Source organism: Macrosteles quadrilineatus, unplaced genomic scaffold (genome assembly GCF_028750875.1).
Source record: "Macrosteles quadrilineatus isolate MER2022 unplaced genomic scaffold, UCM_ALF_1.0 Scaffold_6__1_contigs__length_79288215, whole genome shotgun sequence".
Lineage (NCBI taxonomy): Eukaryota > Metazoa > Arthropoda > Insecta > Hemiptera > Cicadellidae > Macrosteles > Macrosteles quadrilineatus.
The window spans coordinates 30,012,310-30,038,857 of record NW_026542599.1 but is presented as its reverse complement, the minus strand read 5'-3'; the positions used below and the strand labels follow the sequence as shown (position 1 = coordinate 30,038,857).

General features: G+C 31.7%; 1 protein-coding gene across 2 annotated transcripts in view; it reads right to left on the bottom strand.

The window, feature by feature from the left end:
• Positions 1 to 26,548, bottom strand: part of LOC128996448 (oxysterol-binding protein-related protein 9) — a 115,705-nt gene that overhangs the window by 77,338 nt on the left and 11,819 nt on the right. For both annotated transcript variants that reach the window (XM_054421781.1, XM_054421782.1), the window contains exons 2-4: positions 24,473 to 24,691; positions 2,399 to 2,500; positions 758 to 835 (exon numbers count right to left, since the gene is read on the bottom strand). In XM_054421781.1, the coding sequence (XP_054277756.1) occupies positions 758 to 835; positions 2,399 to 2,500; positions 24,473 to 24,691 (399 nt within the window). The remainder of the gene's footprint in view (positions 1 to 757; positions 836 to 2,398; positions 2,501 to 24,472; positions 24,692 to 26,548) is intronic.

Here is a 26,548-nt window from a genome sequence, read left to right as displayed (position 1 = left end):
CCTGACTGATGAAACAGCTGATCTTAGTCAGTAACAAAGCTACACAGAATAATCTTACACCATTCTACACTCATCCATAATTCATATTTGTGTTCAAATATGCACCTACAGTACGGTCCACGAGAGTCTTGAGTTGAGGGAGGAGCCTATTTACCACGTGACTTAGAAGGAGCCAATGAGGACTGTGTGTTGTTGCCAAATCTAATAATACCAGCTGATTTGTAAATATTGTTAAGTATATTGTATATTTTCCTACTTTATTTTATACCTATTAATTATTTTTTCTACTGCATCGGCATTTTTATGTTTTAAAGGATACAGTCCGAACCCTGGTCATGTTTAACATAGACCTTCATAGATAACATAATTTAACTGAAAGTTAAATGAGAAATATTATCTCAATCAAGAATCAATCTTAATCAAGATCAAACTAGCAATGGTCAAATTAGAAGGAGAACACTATAATTACTCAATCAGGACAAAAACCCTATGAAAATTTCTCGGTGCTTAAATATAGGCCTAAAACGTAACTGGTAAATACTGGTTTGTAGCATTGGGAAATTTGATAAAATAAATAAATATCGTATACGGTTTAAATAAACTATTAGTCCATTTAGTTCCAGGACAACAACCGTAGCTGTTGTAAAAGAGATGATACACTACGGCTAACACACAACAAAGATAAACCATCACTGTTGCACAATTGTTAGCAATCGTTATTCAGTCACAGTTGGGTTGGTCGTAAACCCTAACTTACGTTGGCATGGTTCCATATTGCTTCACATCTGACTTTGTCATCTGCATCGGACAATCCTTCCATCCTCAGCTCCAGAGCCTAGACAAACATTAAAATCAGAATATCAACATCAGAATCGCAATATCAACATCAGAATCGCAATATCAACATCAGAATCTGAATATCAACATCAGAATCAGAATTTCAAATAAAGATGTCATTTCATGTAAATTTGTTGCCAGTATTGGAATAAAAATAAGTAGTTGAATTGTGCCACCGATAGAGCGTGCAGGTGTAAATTACTAATTTGTATCAAATACACAAACTTTTAAACCAATCCAAACCCAAAGAATAATAAATGATTGTAAACTGTAACATATCTCGTAATACACTATCATATACTCCTCGCCACCTTTACTTGAGGCAGCCCAAAATGCAGGGCCATTACCGGCTGGTCCCGCACAACCTTTTTACAATCCGCAACGCTTCCGTGGACGCCCTAGCTCAGTATCAACATTAATAAAATTATGATCTGAGATATAAATTTACTCTTTTAGATTAATAAAATTGATTTTACAAACATTTCTGTTTTCGTCCCATCTAAAACGAACAATTTTTATGGTTTTTGAGCTATTAACAAAATACCAAGTAACATAAGTATAAACTGTAAAATTTTCCGTTTTAGATAAGACATAAAAAGATATGTTTGTTAAATTGATGTGATTAACGTAAAGAAGTAAATTAATACATCAGATTATAATTTTATTAATGTTAATACAGTAGAGTCCCGCAAACTCGGCGTAATGTGGACTGGAAGGGTGCCGAGTTTGTGAAATGCCCGGTTATCGGAAACTAATGTTAAAGATAAGAAGAATACAATTTTTAAGGTTATTAACTACCTCTTTTACTTATATTTATATTACAAGTTAGTATTAAGTCATCAGATATAGTACAACAAATCATTTGTACGAGCTGAAAATGATTTGACTTGAGCTGGCTTGAGTCCATGTTTAACTCAGACTCAAAAATCACCAATTTTCTGAGCCAGGTAATGGCCGAGTTATCCAGACTGCCGGGTTATTGAGTGCCGAGTTTGCGGGACTCTACTGTATTGAACTAGGGAGTGCACAGAAGTGTCACTAATAGGACTGTAAAGGGGTGTGCAGGACCAGTCAGAAATGTCCCTGCAGGTCAGTTTGGGCTGCCTCAAGTTACGGTGGTGAGGACTATAGTAACAAAATGGGACTCGCTCGATTCCCAGCACATCCACAACACTCATGGGTTTGGACCGCTTTCCCTATAAGTGTTATTTCAGTACACTGTACATTGTGTCTCGTGTAAAAATGCCTCTGGCATTGACATTAAGGGAAAAAACTAAGGAAGGAAATAGAACTATAGATGTCAGCCCTATCTGTGCGTGACACATTAACTATGTCCACGTTGAATAGAAAATTGGCTATATCTTGTCCATATGCATATAGATGGGATGTCAACGTCAGTATACAAAAGTTAATGGTAGGCCTAAAATATAAGTCAAGTAAAGAAACATTTTTCTACAGTCTAGATGACTGAATGTCTATACTATTATACAAAATAAAATTGCTGTCTGCCTTTTCATCACAAAAATTCACAATATAATTACATTTATAGTTGAATACTTACTTTGCTCTGATCAATAAGAATCTGTAGGTAGGCATCTGCTTCGGCTAGTTTCTTGTCAAAATCTTGAATAGTTGGAGCTGGCTTTACGGTGTCAAGTCTTAACTGCGAACAGAATATTACAAAATTAGTTCACTTACCAAACCACTTTGAAGTTAAATTTTATATCTACAACATTATACAACATTGTTATTATTTAGTGAGTCGGTGGCTCAGTCGGTAGCGTCGCGGACTTCGGGCCCAAGGCAGCGATATCGTGGGTTCGGATCCTGGTCACTGCCAATAACATTGTATCAGTACAGTTCACCTTTGTACTATACCGGCTCACTCTTTGCTTTGCTGTAAACGATCCACGCACGGGCGCTTAGTCTATGTGGACGGGCAAATGCTAGGTTAAAAGAGGCCCGCTAACCTCTAAAAAAAAAAAAAAAATACACACAATCTACAATTATACTGTATATTAGTAGTTTTCATCTCTAGAAGCGACAGTGGCTCTTTTTGGTACGCAATCGTGTTTTACAAGCGAGGCACAGCCTAGCAATTTCCTTCCAAACCATTTTGTAAAACTAAAAAAACAAATAATTTAGTATATTGAAGCATTGTTGTATTCCTGACAGTCACCGAAAAAATCCCAAAAAAGTGTAAATTTAAAATTATTATGTTATTCTTATGGAGAATAAACTGTTGTAGCTTGCTTGTCTATGGACAAATTTTAATGAAATTTTGAAATTTTTTTGCTTTGTACTAAGCTATCAATATTTAAAAAAACAAAACCCTATTGTCTTCCCTGAAGCTGCAAACCTAAGTACTCATTAAAATTTATGATATTTAAATAGGAAATAAATCTGATAATTTTAAGGGAGTAATTTAGTGGAATTCCAGCCACATAGATGAAAATTCGCTTAGTCTGCAGGTTTGCTGCGGCGGGGGTATTTTACCAAATGTGCTTGGTTAAAAAAACTAATTAGGCTAATAATAAAACCCTTAAATTCAGAGAGACTGACACTGAACAAAATGTATTTTCCTTCCATAATGATAATTGCCAACACAATAGTTCTATTCAAGCAAGGTTTTCAACGAACTGAATATTTAATGAATCTTACATTCACTCTATCACCTTCAGTTTAATCAATAGTGTTTTATATTGCAATCAATTCATTACGTTGTATGACTTAAGATAATTAAATACCATCACTTAGTTAATTTCACCTATTTGCATCAGTAATTGTAACATTCATTAAACTTCCCTGTAATTACAATGATGACAGTGTTAATAATATTTTTTTATAGTGATGTTAAGGAAAACAGACAGAGTTTTTGGAAGATTGCTATTACTATTTAGGTAATAATAGTATATTTCATCGCTAGGGCGTAAAGTGACTCTTTTCGACCCCAGCTCCAGTTTTACAATCGAGGCGAAGCGGAGGTCAGAAAATGAGCGAGGGTTGAAAAAACACTTTTTGCCTGTGTGATGAACTATATTTTTCGTCATATTGCATTATTTAAGAAACTAAGTTAGAAAACAAAAAATCGTTTCATGTAAAGAAAACCTCTCAAAACGACTTCCAGCTCGTGTTCAATTCTGCTAATGTAAATAGGCAACTGTTTAGTAAGTGTTTCAGTCACTTGGTCTATATAAATCGATCGATAAATGATTTGTATCCATGCGATTGCTACAATCGAATTTACAACAGCTTATGGGGGCTCAGCTAGTCAATTGGTTAGGGTAGCCTTATGTTATACCTTCTACACACTCAGTTACTACAAAGTACACCTTTATGGGGGCTCAGCTAGTCAATTGGTTAGGGTAGCCTTATGTTATACCTTCTACACACTCAGTTACTACAAAGTACACCTTTATGGGGGCTCAGCTAGTCAATTGGTTAGGGTAGCCTTATGTTATACCTTCTACACACTCAGTTACTACAAAGTACGCCTTTATGGGGGCTCAGCTAGTCAATTGGTTAGGGTAGCCTTATGTTATACCTTCTACACACTCAGTTACTACAAAGTACACCTTTATGGGGGCTCAGCTAGTCAATTGGTTAGGGTAGCCTTATGTTATACCTTCTACACACTCAGTTACTACAAAGTACACCTTTATGGGGGCTCAGCTAGTCAATTGGTTAGGGTAGCCTTATGTTATACCTTCTACACACTCAGTTACTACAAAGTACACCTTTATGGGGGCTCAGCTAGTCAATTGGTTAGGGTAGCCTTATGTTATACCTTCTACACACTCAGTTACTACAAAGTACACCTTTATGGGGGCTCAGCTAGTCAATTGGTTAGGGTAGCCTTATGTTATACCTTCTACACACTCAGTTACTACAAAGTACACCTTTATGGGGGCTCAGCTAGTCAATTGGTTAGGACACCATAGAGCTTCTGTTCCAAAGGCTTAAGTTCAAATATAGCAAACCATCAAAATCTTTTAGCCATGTTATGAAGCCCTGAATCAGTAGTTAGACCCATCCAACCTTAAATTAAAGGTTCAGAAACCAAAATCGAAAAGTCCCTGAGCCAACGAGAACTGTTTCTGTTTTTCTTCATTGTAAATCTTACGATAATTAATTAGAATTTTGATTATAACATCAAGATGTATCTTAAGGTTTGACAACAGAATTTGTCATAAGTGTTCACTAGTAATACACTTTTAATCTTATCATTGCATTGAAGATTAATATACTAATCTGGGCAGTACAGATTTTCTACATTTTATAAGACAAGTAACATGATTGTAACTGTGCATGAAGTGCGTTATCAAATATGCAAATATATTCTAGAGTTACCAAGCGATTCCTAAACTAAGTTATTCTGTACGTCTGTAAACCCTAAACCCTAACAAACAAAAAGGCCACTAGCAATAATAAAAGTTCAAATTATTTTGATTTCAATGCAACATTCATACAATGACATAACACATAACAAGTATTTCTCCAAAAAGAGATTTCCGTTTGACCTTTTACATATGAATAACTAAGCTGCGTTAGCTGGCCTGCACAGTTATGTTTGTACACCGTCCCATTTCACTAATGTTTTCCATATTACTTAATCATACAACATTCTACAAAACAGGTCAAGAGGATGCTATTTGTATGACGAATCTGAAAACTTCATTCTCAAATACAGCATTGAACGCTGTTATTTGCATATACCACAATCACTGCTGTAAATTGTTGTTTGAATTTTACAAAAAGTATACAAAAGGTTAGTAAACTTCACTTTTAATATTTTATGTAAATATAATATCAATTTTTATATGTTAATTGCTACTAAGTAATTCTTAAGACACTTTGAGGATCATATTGCATTTACTTGATGATGGATAAAAATTGATGTTGCCAACTAAAAATACAGTATTTGTAGCAGATAGAGTTTAAAACCATCCAGCATGCTAACTCACTCTTCAAAGGATACCAGTTTGAGATTTTTCAAGTTTTATATAGCTACATGGCACTTAGTGACCCAGAATCACTTACTGAATGGTTCAATTTGATCCAACTGTCTAAATAGCTACCGGTTTTAAAATCAAAATCTCATCAGGCTACAATTAAAATGTCGCATCATTCAATTTCATATTCTCGGTCCACACGCAAACAGTAACGTAAAACACAAAACATTAAAGAACGTAAGGACATTTTACATAACTGGCCAGTATAGGGTACTATGAAATGTATATAATTGTTTCCTAAATGTATTTAGTTGCTATTGAAAATTGTGTTTTCAATAAGAGACTGACTAAAGAATATAATTCTTGTGCAATGTAATATCTTATTGTGCTTCTACAATTTATCGACTTGAGAGAGAGTACTCTAATACAGAGAAAGACCTACAGCTTAAGAAGGCTCCAAGCGAATCACGACATTACCACAAGGCTAAAATCCATCGGTCATTGGCAGGATTTGAACCTTGAACCCAGGGCTACAGGAAAGAACAGAAGTCCCTCTTACTTATCACTAGACAAGCTACATAATGTATTATTTGTAGTGTGTATTATTGTTATTGTGCTGATATGTACTTAGAGTGCTGGTATGAAAAAGTAGGCTTAAAAAAGTCTTTACAAAATAGTAGCTTAAAAAGAAATATAATTCATAGACTGCCTATCAATCCTTAATAGACTCTTCATAATTCAAAATTGATGGGTCAAGCAAATAAATCTGAATTTATCAAGAGTTTTAAATTATCAAGTGGTTTGATATATCGGGATAAAAATAAACCATTTGAATTTAAAAATGTTCATTTTTTTAACACTGTATTTTGTAGGCTAAGGTACCGTACGGAACGCTACAAAATTAACCGCTTACCTATTTTAGTTTGGTACTTTACAACAAAAAACTGCTTATTTTTAGCTGGTAAAAAAATCTGTTATTTTGTTTGCTTTTTGCTATTGATTGTTGCGTCATCAATGGACGCAACAATCAATAGCATTATGCCAAGAAGGAATCCCTCCTTTCGAATTATACAGTGTTTTTTGGATGAAACTTTGAACTGTTTCCAAATTGGCTTGCCCTCTGGTTGAATTTGAAATACTTATTGCAAGGTAAAACTTCAAAATATTAAGTACTTCCCTACAAAATGAGCTATTATTTTGAATTATTGTAAGTTTTGATTATATCAAGTGTTTGAATTACCAAGAGTATACTGCACAACAAAAATATTTTTTAGCAAATATCCTTTAATTGACTTGAGTTTGATAGGCTTTTAGATGCAAACTCGAACGGACAAACTTAATTATCACAAATCACTAACTGCCTCACTCAATTGGTCGCAGACAAGTTAAGTCACTTTAGCTCTATACAACTGATAAGACTAAAAGTATTAAAAATATTGCCATGTGACCAAAGTCAATGTTTGGTAATGACCATTTGAAATAAATCCAATGAAAAATTATCAAAATTATCAACATGTGTCCTTGTTGACTTCCATATCTAAAATATATGAAAGAGTAATGTACAACCGTGTCATTTGATAAACCGGATCATTTGGTAAATAATGATTTCTTTGATGATGAGCAACATGGGTTTCGAAAAGGCAAGTCTATAACTACTACTTTAATGGATTTTACAGACACTATAATTGACGCAGTTGATAAAGGAAACAAAGTAGTTGGTATTTTTATGGACCTTACAAAAGCTTTTGACAGTACCTCATACAAAATACTTTTAAATAAATTGCAAAATCTGGGTATAACAGATTGTTATATAGATTGGTTTGAATCATATCTCTCTAATAGAAGACAGTATGTTGAGATTGTGTCTGAAACAACAAGTAAAATCTTAAAACATAACTCAAAAATAATAAACATCAAACATGGAGTTCCGCAAGGTTCTATTCTTGGACCTTTGTTATTCGCACACAAAAATTAACTATGCTGATAGGTGTGTTTAACAAGGAAAATATTACATCTGATATTCAGGAGGTTTGCCATAAATCTTGAATTATCAATCACATTCTCCAGTCTGATACTGTACAACAAATATTGACACAAATTCCAGAGGGACTAGGTTGAGCATTGTGGCCTGGCTGATTAAGGTCTACAATGGACAGATTAGGGCTAGGGCTAGCCAGCTCAAGTAGGATTATATCGAACATTTATTACAGCCATTGATAGAAATATCATTGGCTGCAGCATGATGTGATGTGGGACTTTGATTAGATACACATTTAGAAGTGTACTGTTTCCTGGATTCTTTACAATTTATTGTTGAAGGACGACAACGACAAAATTCCATAACGGTCTTATCATCATATTATGATATTAAACATGATAAAAGTTACTAACATTTAATTGATATAAATAAAAATAGAAATCAAATTCTGTTAATTTATCAATGCGGAATGATGTCAGAAGGGTATAAAAAAAACTAGTATAATTCATTTTCTCTTAATCTTGGGTTTAAATTAAAAGGTAATTTGGTTTACCTTTGATTAAAAAGATAAATAGCCTAATTACTAATGCTGAATTGAGTATTATGTTATAACACTCTAATTACAAAAAAACTGCGTGTATACATTAATGAAGCAATAGAAACCAGTGAAACTAGGACTAATAGAGAACTACTGAATACCATGATTGGTCCCTTAATTGCTATTTGTAGAAATTTAGAACATGATGTTTCCACCCAATGAACCTAAAATGTAATAAAACCTTGTTATTGAACCTAATAAAAGCAACTGTAATTTGAACAGAATTTAAAAATAACTATACAGTTTATTGATAAGTTTATATTAGGCCTAGATTTAAAATAACCTAATTCCCTGTTTAAAGATAACTAGGACGGGATTAATTCAGTAGAAAATTTAATTGTTCGGAAGTAACAAAATACATACAGCAACTTGGTCAAAGATTGCTAATTGATTATGTTAAAGATAATTTTTAGCCTTCTAAATATTGAGATAGTGAATAAAAACAATAAATATTAAACAGTTGATAATCCTACTAAAACATTTGATAATTACATTACTCAAGTTGAATCAAATAACTTTCCCTCGTACCTCCTTGACTATTGGATACTGAAGTAGACGTCCAATCTATATAGGCTAGTCCAGCTGTTTTTTGTTAAAAATTTACGTATTTGTATGAGCCAGTCATAGAATGCGCTAGTGACTAAAACTCTACTTCCTAACTTATTATAGTCAAAGGTTGTACACACTAAGCAAAAGTTTATGAATTGCAGCCAGGACGAAAACATAAAACCTTGATTACCAAATAAAGTTGTCCCATAAAATCTTTACCCTTTCCAAACAACCCCCCTTTACTCAATCCCCTGAACTACAAACAAACCTCTTCAACAAAAACAAATTGTGATGGATTCAGGTAATAATAAAGTTTTAAGTATTGTACATCAATTTTATTGTTCTTGCTAAAAGTGTTTGGTGGAAATGGTAATACCCCCACTGCAGAAAACCTGCAAACGAAGCAAATTTCCATTTGCCTGATTTGATTTTCAATTAAATCTATTCAAATAACATTAGGTTTAACGAGTACCAAGGTTTGCTGCCTACCTACAGGGAGGGTAATTAAGTGTGTTTTTTAGTAAAATATTAATAGCTTAGTATAAATAAATAGATTTGCCAAGTTTGATACAAATATATCCACAAACAGGCAAACTACAACAGTTTATTTATTTTCCATAAGAATAATTTTTTATTTACAATTTCCTTCGTAACCAAAAACCATACAAAAACACTTCAATATACTAAAATATTTTTTTCAAGCTCTTCAAAATGGTCTATAGGAAATTTGGGAAATTTGTTGTTTAGAGGGTCAAAAACGAGAAAACCCAATTTTTACCCCATAAATCCCCCCATAATACCCCGTTCCCATGGTCCGATCATGCTGGTTTGCGAACTCGTTCGAATAAACGTAATTTTTCACGTTTGTACAAAATTTAATCAAAATCGGATCATTTTTGCTTGATTTATCGTGCTAACGGACAAACATATATATACTGTATGAATTTGAACGGATGGTGTTTTTGGCTTCTAGGGACATCAAAATAAAAAAGTAAATCGATCCCGGGTCCAAGCCTTACCGTGAGACCTACGGTAATAGTTTATTCCCTATATGGGAAATTCGCTAAAAAAATTTAGCTTGGGCTCTTAATAAGGCAAAGTTTCAAAATGTAAACACTTTGAATAATTTGATAGTATGTGGTATACATGACAGTGACAATTATAATAAATAATGTACAATTATTTAACCCTACCATTATATTAATTCTAAAGCTGAGATTAATTTTATTCACATACAGCAGGTAAAAGTATAACACAACTTAAATTTAACTATTTGTTTTAAACTAAATTTAAGCTATCAATTAAATAATATTTTGGAACTTTTTAAAAATCCATACAATGATACAATGATATAGTTTTGGTAAAGTTAAACTTCAGTGTTTTAATGCACCTCATAGATTTTGGCAACCTACTTTAATCTTATCAGTATATAATACAAAATATTATATACGGTATCTATCTATATATTAATAGGCAAGCATGTTTCTTTAAAACCTTTTTTCTCAGCTTGTGTGCATCGTGGGGTAAATCTGCGCATACCGTTAGAAAGCAATTTTCCTGTAGGTGTGCAGAATCCCTTTATAAATTTAAATAGGCTCAAAGATAAGCACAAAAAATGAGTTTGAAAATTTGAAAAAATTAACATGGATTTTATGCGTTGCCATGCTGGTGACGAAATAACAACGAAATATAAACAGAAAATCAAAACAAATGGAAGAAACTCCAATCACATGTTTTATTTACAGTGTGGGGTGAAAATAGAGAAGTGAGTACATTACATATTTTTGGTCGAGTTTCGACCACTGGACGACCTTTCGTTCAAATAATTCTCATAAAATAAAATAAACAGTTCCAAGTCAAATTTTTTAAAAAGGGATTCATTGAAATTATTCAAACTTAGAAAAGAAACATTGGAGAAATGAAGGGGTTGAACTTGGTTGTGAGAAGATTGATTTTCCATCTATTCTAATTCAATATGCCAATCCAAGTACGATTTCATTTTGATGCAGAGCTAGTTTGTTGATAGAAAATAAATGGGCCGGAATTCAAGTTGTTTATCAAAGCTTGATTTGTATTCAACATGAAATTGGTATTCCTAGTTTTCCAGAAAATTTTTAGATGTTGAATTGTAATTAACCTAACAATGAATATGTGGATGGTTAAAAAAGCTATATCTTCGTTACAATCATTTCCTGTATCCTTGATGAAATTGACATCTTACAAGGAAGAAAAAAAGAATATTATAAACACTTTTATGCCAGAAATTGTAATATAGTTTGTGTAAAAACTGATTTATATCGACAAACTACTTTTTACACTGGTTAAGCAATATCTTGTACTTATTTCTTATACATTCCGCCTTGAGGTTGAAAATAAAGAAATTTCAAAATGAAATCAAAATACTGTACATTAAAATTTAAAGTTATAATTCTGCTAGTAATAGTTATAGTTCCGTATAGGTAATATGAGATTTTATCTAATGGTTCCAAGCAAGAATTGGCTTCATTTGATTGGTATAAAATGTTGTATATAAGTTATATATAAGTACATCAAATCTTTAATAATATCAACTTATTACATTAACTTACCTAATCATTACGGATTTTTTTAATAAACCCTGGCATAAAGCCATCTTTACAAAAACGTAACCCTGCAATCATTTTTTTTATATTTTATATTTAATAAATACAAGATAGCTTATAAAATCCTAATAAAAATAACAATTTGATAAGTAATATTTCCTTCGCCTTAACAGTAAAATAACACAAATATTAACACCCAGACCATGTTTTAATTGATGTTCCAATTGTTGTAATTAGGCCTACAATCACTATTACGAGATGTGCCACTGAGGTAATTTGGGTCATGTCTTAATCACAATACAAACTAATTACGGTAATTGCTTTCAACAATCAAACCTTGGTCAGGAATTCAACTCAAAACTCAACTACAGTTTTACTCTTCCTCAATCCTATCAAGACTTAATAATTAAACATATATCTTTCTAAAGACAGTTTTTAAAATCAATGTTTTACATCATAGGATGGCTTACATTCATTTTTTTATGTTAATACTGTTATTTTTAAAGTTTGGATAATCATTGAAACTTTATTGAAAACATCAATGCAAATAATTATTAGCAAACACAATTTATGTAAAAATATAAAATCATTATTGTCAAAGTAATATAAAAATATTGTCCCCAAAGACATTTTATATTCTTGAATTACTATACAAAGATCATACTTAAAGCATTTTTAAGCAATCCTAAATATATTTCTTGTAATTTTACTAATAATCTAATTTTTTTCTTTTACTCAGTAGGTACTTAGTAAAGGTTAAGCAATACGTTTTACATTTTTAAGCAATCCTAAATATATTTCTTGTAATTTTACTAATAATCTAATTTTTTTCTTTTACTCAGTACATAGTAAAGGTTAAGCAATACGTTTTGTTTTCTCTTAGAGATGTAATTTTGTATTATTTTATTTAGTAATGCTATTTATGCTTCTGTAAAACACCATGATTATTTGACAGCAAATGTATTTATTAGTATGATATTGTTTTTCTTAACATAATACATATATCAATTGTGACAAGTGCAACATTATTACTACCCTGAACCACACAAAACTAACAGAAACATGCAGGACCTTCACATCACAATCAAAAATCTAACTAATCATGCAGCACAATTAATTACCATAAAGTTGACAGGGAAGGGGAAGGATTAGGGTGAAAAGTAACACCGGAAACACAAGTAACTGGGACGATACCTTGGAAAACACTGCAAAACACTGCAGAACAGCGAGCTAGGTGGGACAGTGAAATGTTTACCAGCCAAGAAACAAGCAAGATCAGCTGGTTATTGATCAGACTGCAGGCAGTGAGTACTCTCTGTACATTTCTACTGCACATCAGCTGTTTGTATGTCAGTGAGTACTTTAAAAGTGTTTTAAGGATAAAATTATATCCCTAAAGTGAGTATGTTTGTTTGTAATTTTGATCATTTCTATGTACTCAACGCATATTTGTATGTACTCATTGAATATTTTAATGTTCTATGTGAAAGTACTCAGGAGCGTTTTTAAATTGTGTATATTTTAGTATGTACTCTGTGAATGTTTGTATATTGTGACTGTTACATTTATCTGTACTGTATGTACTTTATTGCCATTTGTATGTACTAAGTATATATGTATATCTTTACTGCATGTACATTTATTTTATTGTTAATACATATACATACTCTGTGTATGATCACATGAGCTCTTTGTATAGTTTTATGTACTCTGAACTTTTTTATATGTAGTGCAAGTATTATGTGTGTCCGAGTGTATATACTTGCATTCTCCATGTGTACATCATAATAAAAACACATGCATTAAGTACACATCACAGATTGCTATTAAAAATGTGTTCCTTTTTTTTCTTTATCCCATTATACTGATTCTAGGCGGGTACATACTACATAACAGTTGCAGCTTAAGGATAAGCTATAAAATTTAATTTGAACTAGTTGCTCTGCCCGTGCTTTGCAAACGACTACAGAGAATAGCCTGGTTTTGTAATCTACTTTAAAAACAGTTTCACAGTTCCCATGGATGGTAGAGGCTAAGCTTATTTGTACTAATTGCTTACTTTAATCTCTTAAGTATAATTTTTTAATGCTATCATGATGGATATATTAATGTTAGCAAAGACAATCTTTAACTGTGAGAATCTTAAGTTTTAACTCGGGGAAAAAATTAAACAAACAATTATAAATGAAAACAAGTTTAACAGCTAACGTATATGCAATATTTTTTATCAACAACAACCTGTTAGAATATTGAGGCTGGTGCCCTCAAGATCAAATCCTGATAATTTGTATAGGAAGTTTCTCATCGAGACCTTTCATTTAAGTATGTGGTTGATAGGTGTGTGGCCTGCAGTTTTCTCTTAAGTTTGTCATCCTTAATAGCGCCTAATAGTTTTAGTGAAAAATAAATACTATGTATAAATAAAAAGCCATTTTACATTTTTGCAGGAAAAAACGTAAAAGACTAGGCTAAGACTAAAAATGAATAGGCTTTTTCTGGGTGGTAAGTGCTTATAAAATATGAACATCGTCACTAGCTCCAAGCATCAATCTCGGAGAAGATGAAATGTTCAAGTTCAAAGGAGAAACAATACTTTGACTGGAACCTCTACTTGAATAGTTCCAACATTTTTGCCTGGTACGAACAAAAATGTAAGTTTGTCACTATCATTTTATTTGAGTGTAGAACTTTGTAGCCTATAATTAAAATTGATTGGATTTCAAAAGATTCTCTACAGGTAAATTTCCATTTAGAATCCTACGGTTATTTTAGATAGAGAATAAAATAGCAAAATGGTACATATTTTTGCCACACATATCTCATGAGTTAGGTTGTTTAAGACAAGGAAAAAAAATATCCATGTCTAAATGATTTATCAAGCACTAAGGTGCAAAATCTGTTTTGTAATAGTACATAATTTTTTTTTACTTTCATCTTTGACTATGATTAGAACTAGATATTATTCCATTCCTATAATAAGTTATAGCCAGTTAAAGAATAATAATAAACGTAGCTGAATTTGACCAACAACAGTATAGTTCTGATTGAGTATACCGAGTACTAACTAATGTTATTCACTAATTTCTGTTAAATACACCAATTTTTAACCATGACGAACTGAAATTAAAACTTGTTGTAAACTATAACATCTTTAACATTACATTACATCACAGTAACAAAGATTAAAAGTAAAATAGAGTTTAAGATTGGATGTCAACTTAAATATTCTAAAGTAATTGCTTTCATTGAAAAAAGTAAACTCTCATAACACTTTTGATAAATGTCATTCAAAAAATGTTAATAGCAAGTTGGGAAAGTAGTAATTTATTGTATGATAAAATGTTCTTAGAGGATTATGAAAAACAATTTTTAGCAACTTCATCGTTATTGAATTTTAAATTACTCTTGAAATGATCCTTAAAAAATTAAATCATGCTTTTATAATTTAACACTGGCAATACTATCAATACCATTGTTAGCCTAACCGAGAGCCTAGGCCGGGTAGTTTAGATATGAAAACCATAGAGAACAGTTGCTGCTAATTTGATTGTTTCTGAATCACCAATTCAAATGCAGTAGGACTCAATACGATGACTTACACTCCTAATTATCAGCCAAACACATTACAACACCAGCTCCAATGCAGCCCCAAAAGATGTGTGGTATTGGTTTGAAACTATATGGTTTATGACATTTGTTGGGACCAAATTACAATATATCATTGACAATTGTCAAGAAATATACTAGTGTTGATTCTCTTTTGATTAGATATTTTCATCAATCAACCAACCAACACATAACACACAATTAGTATGCCGTTTTCAGCGGAAGGTCTTTTGGTAAAAAACAATCAGCTTACTGTATGCTTTTTAATTTCTCCCATAGAGTTTACATATTATATGAAGAAAGTATTGAATTCGTCAAAACTTTTTGTGTTTGAGTTTTGGGTGGAAATATCTTTTTTTGGATCCAGGCCTTAAAAAGTGGTTTTTGAAAAGATATCTGTATGAGCGTATTGCTATTTAATAACAGTGTGAGTGTCATTGAATATATGAGTGTCTGTACAATTATGTGTGGATGTGAACAGAGCTACAGTCGACACCTGTGGTCCGTCTTTAGTGAAATTTGGTATAATCTATGGTACATCTACAGGTTATTTTTTAATTTTGATTTTGCCATTTTGCCAAGTCTCGTAAAATAACAGAAAAACCAGATTTTCACACAAACAGTCCTAACTGTATTGATTACATTTTGCATGTAATGGTCATTGAACTTTTAAATCTTAACACAATTGTCCAAACATAAATGCTGTAAATATTATGGTTCAAAAGTTATTGCAATTTTTTTGATTTTACCCATAAAATACCATAATACTCCCATCCCTGACCCATTTTAACGCGTTGTTGACAAGCTTATGGGAGAAAGTATGTGTCAGATTGCTGAGATTATTTTACAAAAGTGTAAATGCTACAAAGCAGAACATTTTAAATGGAAAAGCGTCAAATGTAACGTTCTGCAATTAAAATTTTTAAAAAAATGTTTTAAATTTTTTTCACGTAATAAAAAACACTACATTTTACTACAATATATTGTTCAGATTATTTTACATCATCTAACATTTGAAACAAATAGTCACTGTTTTAACTATGGTCAAATTTCATTGATAGGCTGGCTTCTTGCTTCGACGTTAACTCTGTCCGTGTTGTGATTGGACGGCTGGTCAGCTGACCAACAGTTATGCTCTGGCATTCGAATTTTAAATTAAAACGTTCAAATTCAGTACAGGTGCTGTATTCATTACAATTCATTACAAAAAATCAAACATAATATTAAAAATATTTAATGACTATTCTTTGTAAACATAAACTATTGCAAAATTACGCACAACAAAAGGCAGTGAATTTTGTCAAATTACTAAAAACCACGCTCTTTTCACAATCAAGCACAGATTGTGAACCACATCCACTTACAGACTGATGACCAAACACTGCTATGTTCAATCACACGAGCCCGCAGGGTGCAAACATTGTCCAACGTACAATCTCGATTAATTCAATTTCTGTATTATAAATACCTTTCCAGAGGTAGGAACTTCAGATCTGGGTAGTATTGGGCAGTTTTAAACATTGGCATTTGTAGTTAAGTATCAAGGGGGAAATATAATTTTAAATACTGCTTCACTTGGAACACTTACGTTTTCATAAAGATAGAAATTATTAACAAAGTTTAAAAAGGTGGGAAGATTGTATTAATCTAAAGAGGGCGTTTTAAGTTGCCAAGGTTTTATATTTTCATTTGGTTTAAGTGTTGGGTGTTACTTCTCAATTTTACTATTGACTATTGAAGCAAAATACACTTGAACGGCATTCTGAAAGCTTTCTATTTAGGACAACTTTTTGCTGGTATTTGCCATACTTTTAAACGTTTAAAATTAAAAATTTTCCAACATATCATGCATTGTTTACCGCTTTACTGTGTTGTAGTTTAGTATAATGTTTTGAATTCATTTAATTTAATTTTTGCTACACAACAATGTCTGTCAGCCACTGCCTCTATTATTGATAGTTTAACTTTTTTCCTATTCATGTCCAACATTATTTTCAAATTTTGTACAAAAATTGTCAAAAAAAAACATTAATGAGGAAAACTTATATTCTTAAAAATCAAGTAATGCTTTGACCAATTGTTTGACCTTTAACTAGTTTACGCCTTTAACCTCACGTTCAGATTTATCTTACGTCTTAGTAAGACCTACACTGACAATTTGTTACACAACATAAATAATAAAACAACTTATATACATGTATTTGACAAGTAAAACTCAGGATAAGTTTACTACTCTATGGCATAACTTAGCAAGGATCGTTTTAAATGAACACAAAATGGCTCTGATGGAATGGTTTCTAAGTTGAACCTATTATCAAGCAATTTGTACTAATTCTTACCGTGTGTGTTCACTAAATCCTTGATTTGTAATCATTTTAATGTCCATTTGAAGAAAAGAAAAATAGAATCGAAAAGGCATAATTCAATCCATAGGGTACAAACGGTTTTGCCTCTGTAATTAATTTTAATGTCCTAGACTTCTCTTTCTTTGTTCAAAATGAATTTAGGTATTTAGGACAACTGTAAGAGTTGTTGGAGAATGAAATACAAATTTTTTTCAAACTTTCTAAAAACCAATTACCAGTGTATATCATGAAAATTTGAACTCATTCCATTTATTATTTTCAAAATGTTAACCTCCTATAAAAGTACTTCGCTAAAAATTTAACCCTCTTTTAACTAACTAGTTAAGGAACCTAAAACTTACTACGCTGCAGGAAAAAAAATAAAAAAAACTTTTTTATAAATGGTCATGAATCCAACAAAGCCAAGCGGTGAGGGGTTAACGAAAACAAAAGTAATTAGAGGAAACTCACAAACTTCTGCCGTCCAGTGCATATTCCCATTGAAGAAGTGTTGGACTAATGACAAAATCAATTCCTTCGAAGACTACACGTGACAGTCCTGGGTGGGGCTTCATCGCATGACGGCTCTGCCCAGACTAATACAGACTTTACACTCGTAAACAGAAAATTACTTATTTACTTCCTCTAGTATCCATTCACCGAACTGACCTATCTTCCGAGACAGATGACTTTCAAAAACACTTGTGTTGTGTGGTAGATTTGACTAACCAGACATTCCATCTCCATGTTGAAGATGTCACAATTTTTTAAATTAAAATGGACATAGTCTAATTAAGTCACGGAGTGTGAGTAAATTATTGTTTTTTCTTTTTGTCAAATTCACCATGTCAAACTTATAGATTTTTTAAAACATTTTTGACATCTATTATGTCACATAGGAAAATTTAGACGGAAAATAGAAGCTCTAAATATGTTTTAAGTAGATACTTAATTTGAAAAAATTACAATTATGGTTTTTTCCAACTGTTGTTCGGAAATTTAATTGACAAACCGGAAATAAGTTCTCGTTATATTGTGGTCAACAGACCATGAACATTATGACATGACCTTCATTTTCCACTACAATGCACCATGAACATGTTCAATACTGGGAATTACACCTAGAGCAAACACCAATACAGAAAATTGAACATATTGATGCATAACTGGTAGCAGCGTTATGAAACAAATTAAATATTCAAGTCTTAATGACAAACCTATAGATTAATTTTGAGCAACAAATTGTTTAACGATAATTACCTTTTTGTGCATTTTAAACGAAACCTAGTCAATTTCAAATTACTATTACTTGAATTGGTTTAATTTTATCGAGTTAATATAAATGGGATTAGTACACTGGAAAGCATGAATTTGAGCTTTACTTGAGTAACATTTAAGGGGCCAGAAAGACACAGGTATAATTAAAAGTTATTTCTTTTACTGGGGGAAGTTCTACAATAAAAAAAAGTTCTCATTTGACAAACTTATTGATCCTCTTTTGTTTTGATGGATAAGTTTGAGGGAGCGCACCTATTGCTCAAGGTGTGCTCAGAACTAATTGGTTACGGTATTATATCTTATATCTAAAAACCACTGGTAATGGGCAGGATTGAACCCTTGGCTTCCAGGCACTAGCGACACAAGCAACATGACACACAACTATTTAATATTTACAAATAACATCTTCAATACTTTAAGATGTACTAATAATATGATTGGCAATAAAATAAGTTTGACCTAAAAGTTGGAAATAATATTTAATGTTCTACATCTGTTAAAAAATAATGAAATACAATTACACATAAGAAAAAACTTAGCTTATTTCCCTTCCAATTCCTATTGTCATTATCAGGTTTAGCGAACTGAAGTCAATATTATCAGATGTGATATAATTGAAGTCATCAAACTTTGACCATTGGTTTGTATGAATATTGTATTAACTTTGCACCTGTCGTATCACAAGGATCCAAACTATGAATAAGTCAAATAAATTGTTTATTATATTTACGTTGGTTTTGTAAATACATTGTTGAAGCATTTAACCTTTTTCAATCGCCTAAATATAATATATTTTTGTAAATATCATTCTTTAACATACCTTTTATACATTCTTGTAAGAGAAAACACTGCACAACCATCTAAATTATACTAATATGAACATATGATTATTCCCAAACATCATTTTAAATCTTCTTCACTTTTTCCACAAAAATATGTTTCCCCTAAGGCTGCAGAGTATACTAAATACAAACATTTTAAGCTCAAATACCATCCGCAAAAGGAGATTAGAAAACTTTAAAGAAAGACAATGAATCAAGACTTAAAGAGTGGCAATTAGATGAGAACTTGACAAAGCTAATAAAGGAATTACAACCAGCTGAGTTGGTATGTTTCATTACCGTTAAGTTGGGAGGAATATTTTACAATCTGAATAGTTTTAATAATGATTATAATACTGATGCAACATTCCATTCGATGAGGGTTCCATTAAATCAAATTTTGATTACTTACAATTGAGCATTTTTATTTATTTATTATTACTTGGTACAGCACATATACAATGAATTTATATAATACAAAACTGCATAAGCCTTAAAAGAGGCTTGTCCGCAGCGTTTCTTCCGGAGGCTACAACAATGAACGATTTTGTATCAAACTACCCCTTAAAAGTAGCCTACAAGTAACATGTACAAAATGTATTAGTGTTATGAAAATATTGGGAGGATACAAAATTATGCCGATGGAGGTGGTATTGTTTATAACTGAAATGTAAAACAGCATTTGACCATTAGTGTTAGAAACCAATATTAATATTTGGTGTAAGTTATTGACTAAACCCAACCATCTATCTACAATACTGCTAGTCTATCCATCGATGTAAAGTTTGAACAGATCATTTCATTTGTTTCACCCACAAATGAACTCTGCTTAGTTAGATGTAGTCATAGGAACAAATTTACGAAGGGAACAACCTTTTTAATATATTTGTTATAAAGTACTAGGGATGTTTTTAAAGTGCATAGAAAAAATATTAATGTGTTTCTGGTTATTATGAGTTCACTAATAATAACGACCTATTGTCTTTTTTAATTGCCATTCCACAAATTCAATAATTTTTCTTTTTTCTATTTGACAGCAACTTAGAAGACGCACAGGTAGCACTGCATATGTCAGTTAGTTCCTTTATTTTATTGTTAAATATTTTGGCTTATTAAAACTCGTTTGTATTTTTAGTGACAAAGTCTCTGTCTAATATATTTTATTTTATAATCACAGTTTGTAGCCAATGTTTTTTTGAATAAACTATATATTCATTCATTCATTATTAATTACAAGCTATTTAAGAACAAACAATAGGTTTCTGTCAATCTAATTTTAATTTGTTCCAGTTCAGTATTGCAGTTATGGGTCTCAATCCAATGATTTAATCCAATCTCTAGATTTCGGGATTTGTCGGAGACGGACCCAAGATTATATTATTTTGGGATTTTCACTTTTTAGTCATTTTAAATGAGTGTAGATTCCCTGCCCTAATAATTTAAAACTAGTCTTAAAAATTGTCATGGTGCACTTTTGCTTGCCGTCTTTCTAAGATAAATAGTACCACATGAAACTTTCATTACCGTCTTTCTTATAAACAGTATAAAGGTTATATTTTGATCAGTAATTCTAGAATTTATAAAATACACACAAAAGAAAACACAAGGAACCGAACTCATATCCTTAAACATAATTCTCCACTCCAAGCTTAAAATGTACAATTTAAAAAAAACTGTAATATCAATATTATTTCATTATTCATACAGAATTAAATCTTTCTACACCCAAACATAATGTTATGTTGTTCTAAGTCTAAGGAATTTATCTACTCTAGAAGGAGTGTTCATCAACTACGGAATAAGGAAAAGCCTCCAAGAAACATTTTCCTTATTCAGTTTTGGATGTCCTTGTTTTCTAGTCTAGTTTGCATAAAGAAAGTTACACAGTAATTTTCAATAGAGGAAATAACAATTCAATTATAGGAACTAGAAGTGGAGGATAACTTTTTTGTGTAAAATTTGTAGAAAACATTTTGAATAGAAACTCTTCATGATCAATACAGCAACTCTATACTACAGTACTTGAATCTATAGTGTTTTAGTTTTTAAATGTCCATAAAATACTGTATTAGCATTCATGATGTGCGCTCAAAAATGCATTTAATTATTGAGATGGAAAAATATAAGTAATACATACAGAATTGCTGGATTTTAAAATATTTTGTATCATATAGGCCTAAAACAAATTACTGACAAAAAATAAAAAATTAACATATTACATACTCCAAATTACAGGATTTACAATACAAAATTTGTATTGTAGAACTATCCCCATGTTTCATACGGAAGATAATAAAAAATTAAACTTGCCTATATATTCATCATAGAATTAAGTTAAAAACCTTTTAAAACATCATGAAAATATGAATACAAATTGATGTTCAGTAACACAAACAGACAAATATATGACGATAAGAATCTAAGATAAAACAGTGTTCCTATGTTATACATAAAAGCCTGACATTAATCACAACTTTGACATACAAAGAGTTGATTGTAGATGAGTTGAATAGGCGTAGAGTTTAATGAGTCGTAGCAACGAAGTCTTTTCGAGAGGACTTCATAAAGAATCGTTTCATAATGTATTTTAACTCTTTCATTTGTCATAGTGCTGTATGAGTTTAAAGCACACTATACAGCCCAAATGAAATTAAATTTTCTGTGTTCATTATCAAATTAATTTGTTTCATATTTTGAGAAACAGTGCTCACTAATTTTACAGAAATCTGCATGCTTTGTTCATAATAACCGAGGATTCATATAATTAGTTTATCAATGTACCCTGTTGAATACAATTTTTTTTATAAAGACCCTCGCCTACCTGATTAGGTGCAATTGAGACAAACAAAAAAGTTGTAATTGATATAAACAACATGGACGGCAGGCCCGGACTTGTTGAGGTTAAATCTGTGGACCTTATTTAAATTAGTGTATTATATTTTTATATATTTTTATATTGCTTCAACAGGACTTAATCTTATTTCATTAAGAATAAAATAACCATCCTAAATTAGTTTTTGAGGAAAACTATGTTTCTATAGATCTCAAGTGGGTTTGTAAGTGTGATGAATATGTTGAAAGCCCATTGGTCCACTAACAGATTATGAATAAGACAAAGGTACACAATTATACTTGCTTCTCCCCCACACACACAAGCTCCACCCCATTAATCCTCAAAGTTGCAAACCTATTGTTGCACAAACCTAAATAGCTTAATAGAGTTCCTCTAATCTGTTTTGTGCGGATGCCTTGCGCAAAAGCACAAATTTGTTTATTTACTTTCATAACTAGACACTACATCTCACAAAATAATTCAAATGTTATTGTTATGCATAAAAAAGTATGTTTCTCCTGAAGACAACAACACCAAAAAACAAATTCATAATGATAAACAACAAATTCAGATTCATCATGAGGGAGCAGAAATGAATAAGGTGATTATGAACCATCTAGGTCATGATAACTAAACAATATTACAATAGGTACTTATAGAACATGAGTGACATAACTTATTTTTTAATTTATAGGAGTAAAACTGTATATAGGTTAATATAAACTTCTGAAAGTTTTCCTTTAGTTCTCTAACATGATAACACTAATTTAGGAACAATTGTTATGTTATCGTTTGATATGTCATACAAACAAACGCCTTGATAGCAATATAGCCTTGAGAAACTCAAGAAAATCATTAATAGAAACTTTTAAACAATCTTTTGTTATCAAAGGTTAAACGACATTCTCACGATAACAAGTTAATTTAAATGGCAGCAAATATCTTCAAAAAGATCATCAGAAACACATATCTTATTGAAAAGGATGAAGGAAACATACATATCAGTTTATATCCGATTCTCAAGCTTTCAGAGGTAAGGAGGATGTACATAATATATTTCAATATTATGATTTACTACCATTGTTTACTTTGCAGGTTTTGTTTACCTATTGACTTCTGTTATGCAATGTCATGTTACTGTTATGAAGAGATGTGTGTTTAACAGATATATTGCCATAATCCACAGTAAGCAGCTGGTTTGTTTACTCTTTTTAGAAAATAAAAGAAACAGAAGTTGTTGTTTACATAAAGGGGTTGGTAAAATCAGATAGTGTGATAAATTTACCAACCACTAACACAAGGCACTTCAAAAATGCATAATATGAGTTATTTCAATAGGCTCTCTTTGAAGCTACACAATAGTATATCTTGTACCTAGGACCGAAACTGACGTTTTGCCGGAGATAGTTTTAACTATCGAGAGCTGCAAAACCATTTCGTTCTGTGGTACGAACGCTACTTTTCACCACACTATACCCTATTACCACTATTCACCACAATAATAATGCAAAATGATAATCAACACAACTACAACTTTAAGGTTATGTGAATAAATAATTTGAGGAATCATCAAACATAATAATAAATAGTTGCTAGGCAACGGTGACAATAAAGCAATTCTATTGCAGTGCTATGGATACTGATTGTGTATTTAATATGCATTCATGTTTTAAGTAAGTCAGCGGGCAGCTGATTTCGTGGCCCTAGGGATGTAAAAACCTGCTCGGTCCCCAAATAACGATGACAGCTGGCATGGCCAGCAAAACGTAACTTTCAGCCACCAAAGGTATGTAAAACAGTAAAAAAACCTCATAGTGTGGTGAAAAAATATTTGACAGGTTTAGAAAGCCACTTTTATACCCAATGTTGGAAAGGTTTAAGAGCATTTGTTTTAAATGCAAAATTCTATTAAAATATTGTGTAGAAGCAAATTTGTATGTATGAAATTTGTTGTACGTAGTTTGGCTGAAAGTATCGTACTCGACTCACGAGGGAATGTGTTAACATTACTTGCATTAAATCCTAACTGTATCATGCTTGAACATAAAACACTTACTTCGCGGTCTTATAGCGTAACATTGTTAGGTACTCACCGAGCCAGAGCTCTTGTAGCCGTAGGCGTGCCGCAGTATCGTGTCCTCCAGACACCTCACCCACTTTTCCCTCTCCTCGCCGTCTCTGGCCTGGAAGTGGAATGTCTTGGAGTCCACGGTGATGGTGAAGGTGCTGTCGTCTTCGTCGTCTATTCCGATGACAGCCCCCTTCAGTCTGACGCAACCCCGACGCACCCCTCGCATCATTTTCTCCCGCGACTGGAACAGAACATATCACTATTATTGAGACAAGGATGCAGCTAAGCAAGATGAGGTATTTTGAGTGGAAAATCGTGTTTTTTCCCTGTAGCAGCAAAAGTAGGTATTTTTTAACTTAATTATTTAACAGGCCAACACCTGACACATTTAAAGGAATATTTTAGTAAAAAACCAATCAGACAAATGGAATTTCACTTAGTCTCCAGGTTTGGAGGGCATGGGTATTTTTTAAAACCATTAAGTTAATATTTTTGTTTTTTGACACTTTTTTGGGCTTTAATTTAAAAATTAAGATGGCTGTCATTAATTTTTCTAATAAATTGATACTATTTTAACACATGTTATTTCTTAAAGAGCAGGAGACCTAATTTGAAGATGAAAATTAAAAACGTCTCATGTTTTGTATAAAAAGTGCTTGTGGGAAAAAGGGTTTTCCCAATTTTCTATTTATTTTTACTCATAGAATTTCTTCCTGGAGCACTTTTATCATAGGACATCCTGTTTATCATTAAAAAGATGAATTGAGTTTTCACTTAATTAATAGTTTATACTTTAAAATTTACTTATTACAGTAACTATATGCTAGTTTGTGTGTTTTAAAGAGCTCTGGGAAATATACAAGTATTTACTATCACTGTGAAGAAAATTTTTATGAGATATAACTTTAATTTTTTTATTGATAAAAATTTTTAGATTATCATAAGATTTTCCTGTCAAAAAAATAAAGCCTTATGAGAGCAGTTTAATTTTTACAAGTAGTTAAAATCAGTAAAAAGTAATTTTAGATTAGCACATTTTTTTGTGATTCGACAAATTACCTGGTTCAGTTAGACTGTAAATTTGTATACTCAATGGCACAAAACTTTAATTTTGTAAAAACATGACTGATAGACTCGCCCTAGAGTGATAAGCCAAGTTTCAAGGCCACTGACAGCTTTCCTCGCAAGATAAATGAGCATTGGTTAACACCCGGCTTGGCGAAGATAAGTCAATGTCTCGACCACCAAACCCCTTCTATACTTGTGACAGTAGATTTAAGTTTCACTACTCAGCTTCAGTGATAATCAACAGCCCTGAATAGTGAGCATAGAATTCAGAATGACGTAAGAAATTGAAACTATACTACCTGCAAGTTAGGAGTTTTAGGAAAAAATACAGTAAATTTATATGTACCTATTACATGTAGAGTAGTGAATTTGTTTGCAACTTAAGGAAGAATTTTAATTTTCAAGTTTTCAACATTTCCCAAAGAAAAACCGAATCAAACAAAACTTTACAAATATTAAGCTAGCCATTCTAAAAGTGGTTTAAACTGTTTGTAGGCCTATCTTATTTATTAATTTTTCAAACAATAAACTTTTAATCACATGTTGGGGAGTCGAGGTTTGACAAAAGACAGATTTGACTACTTTTCAAAGGTTGCCTGTTGAATATGTTAAGAATACACTAATACGGTTGAGATATTAAAACACTTCATTAAATTAGTTTCTACAAAACCAGAGCAAGTGATTAGGCCTTTTTTACTGTAACATATTCAATATAAATAAATTAAACATTTGTAAAAACAATTTAAGATGAACAGATTGATCAATTATTATTGGTATAACAAGTAGAGGGTGATATTAATTACAAAATTAATTTGAAGGGCTAAAAGAAAAAAAAATTAACTACCGGTCCTCATATCCAGAAATTTGCATTTTGTGCAATAATTAGATTAAATAGCTCATCAACTGGGTCTGTGGGACTCATCAGATTGAAATGATAAATGAGTATTGAAAATGGTTGCATAATATTTTCTTTTAATGTTCATTGATAAAATCATTTCCATTCAATGTATTATTCAATAATCAGTTTCAT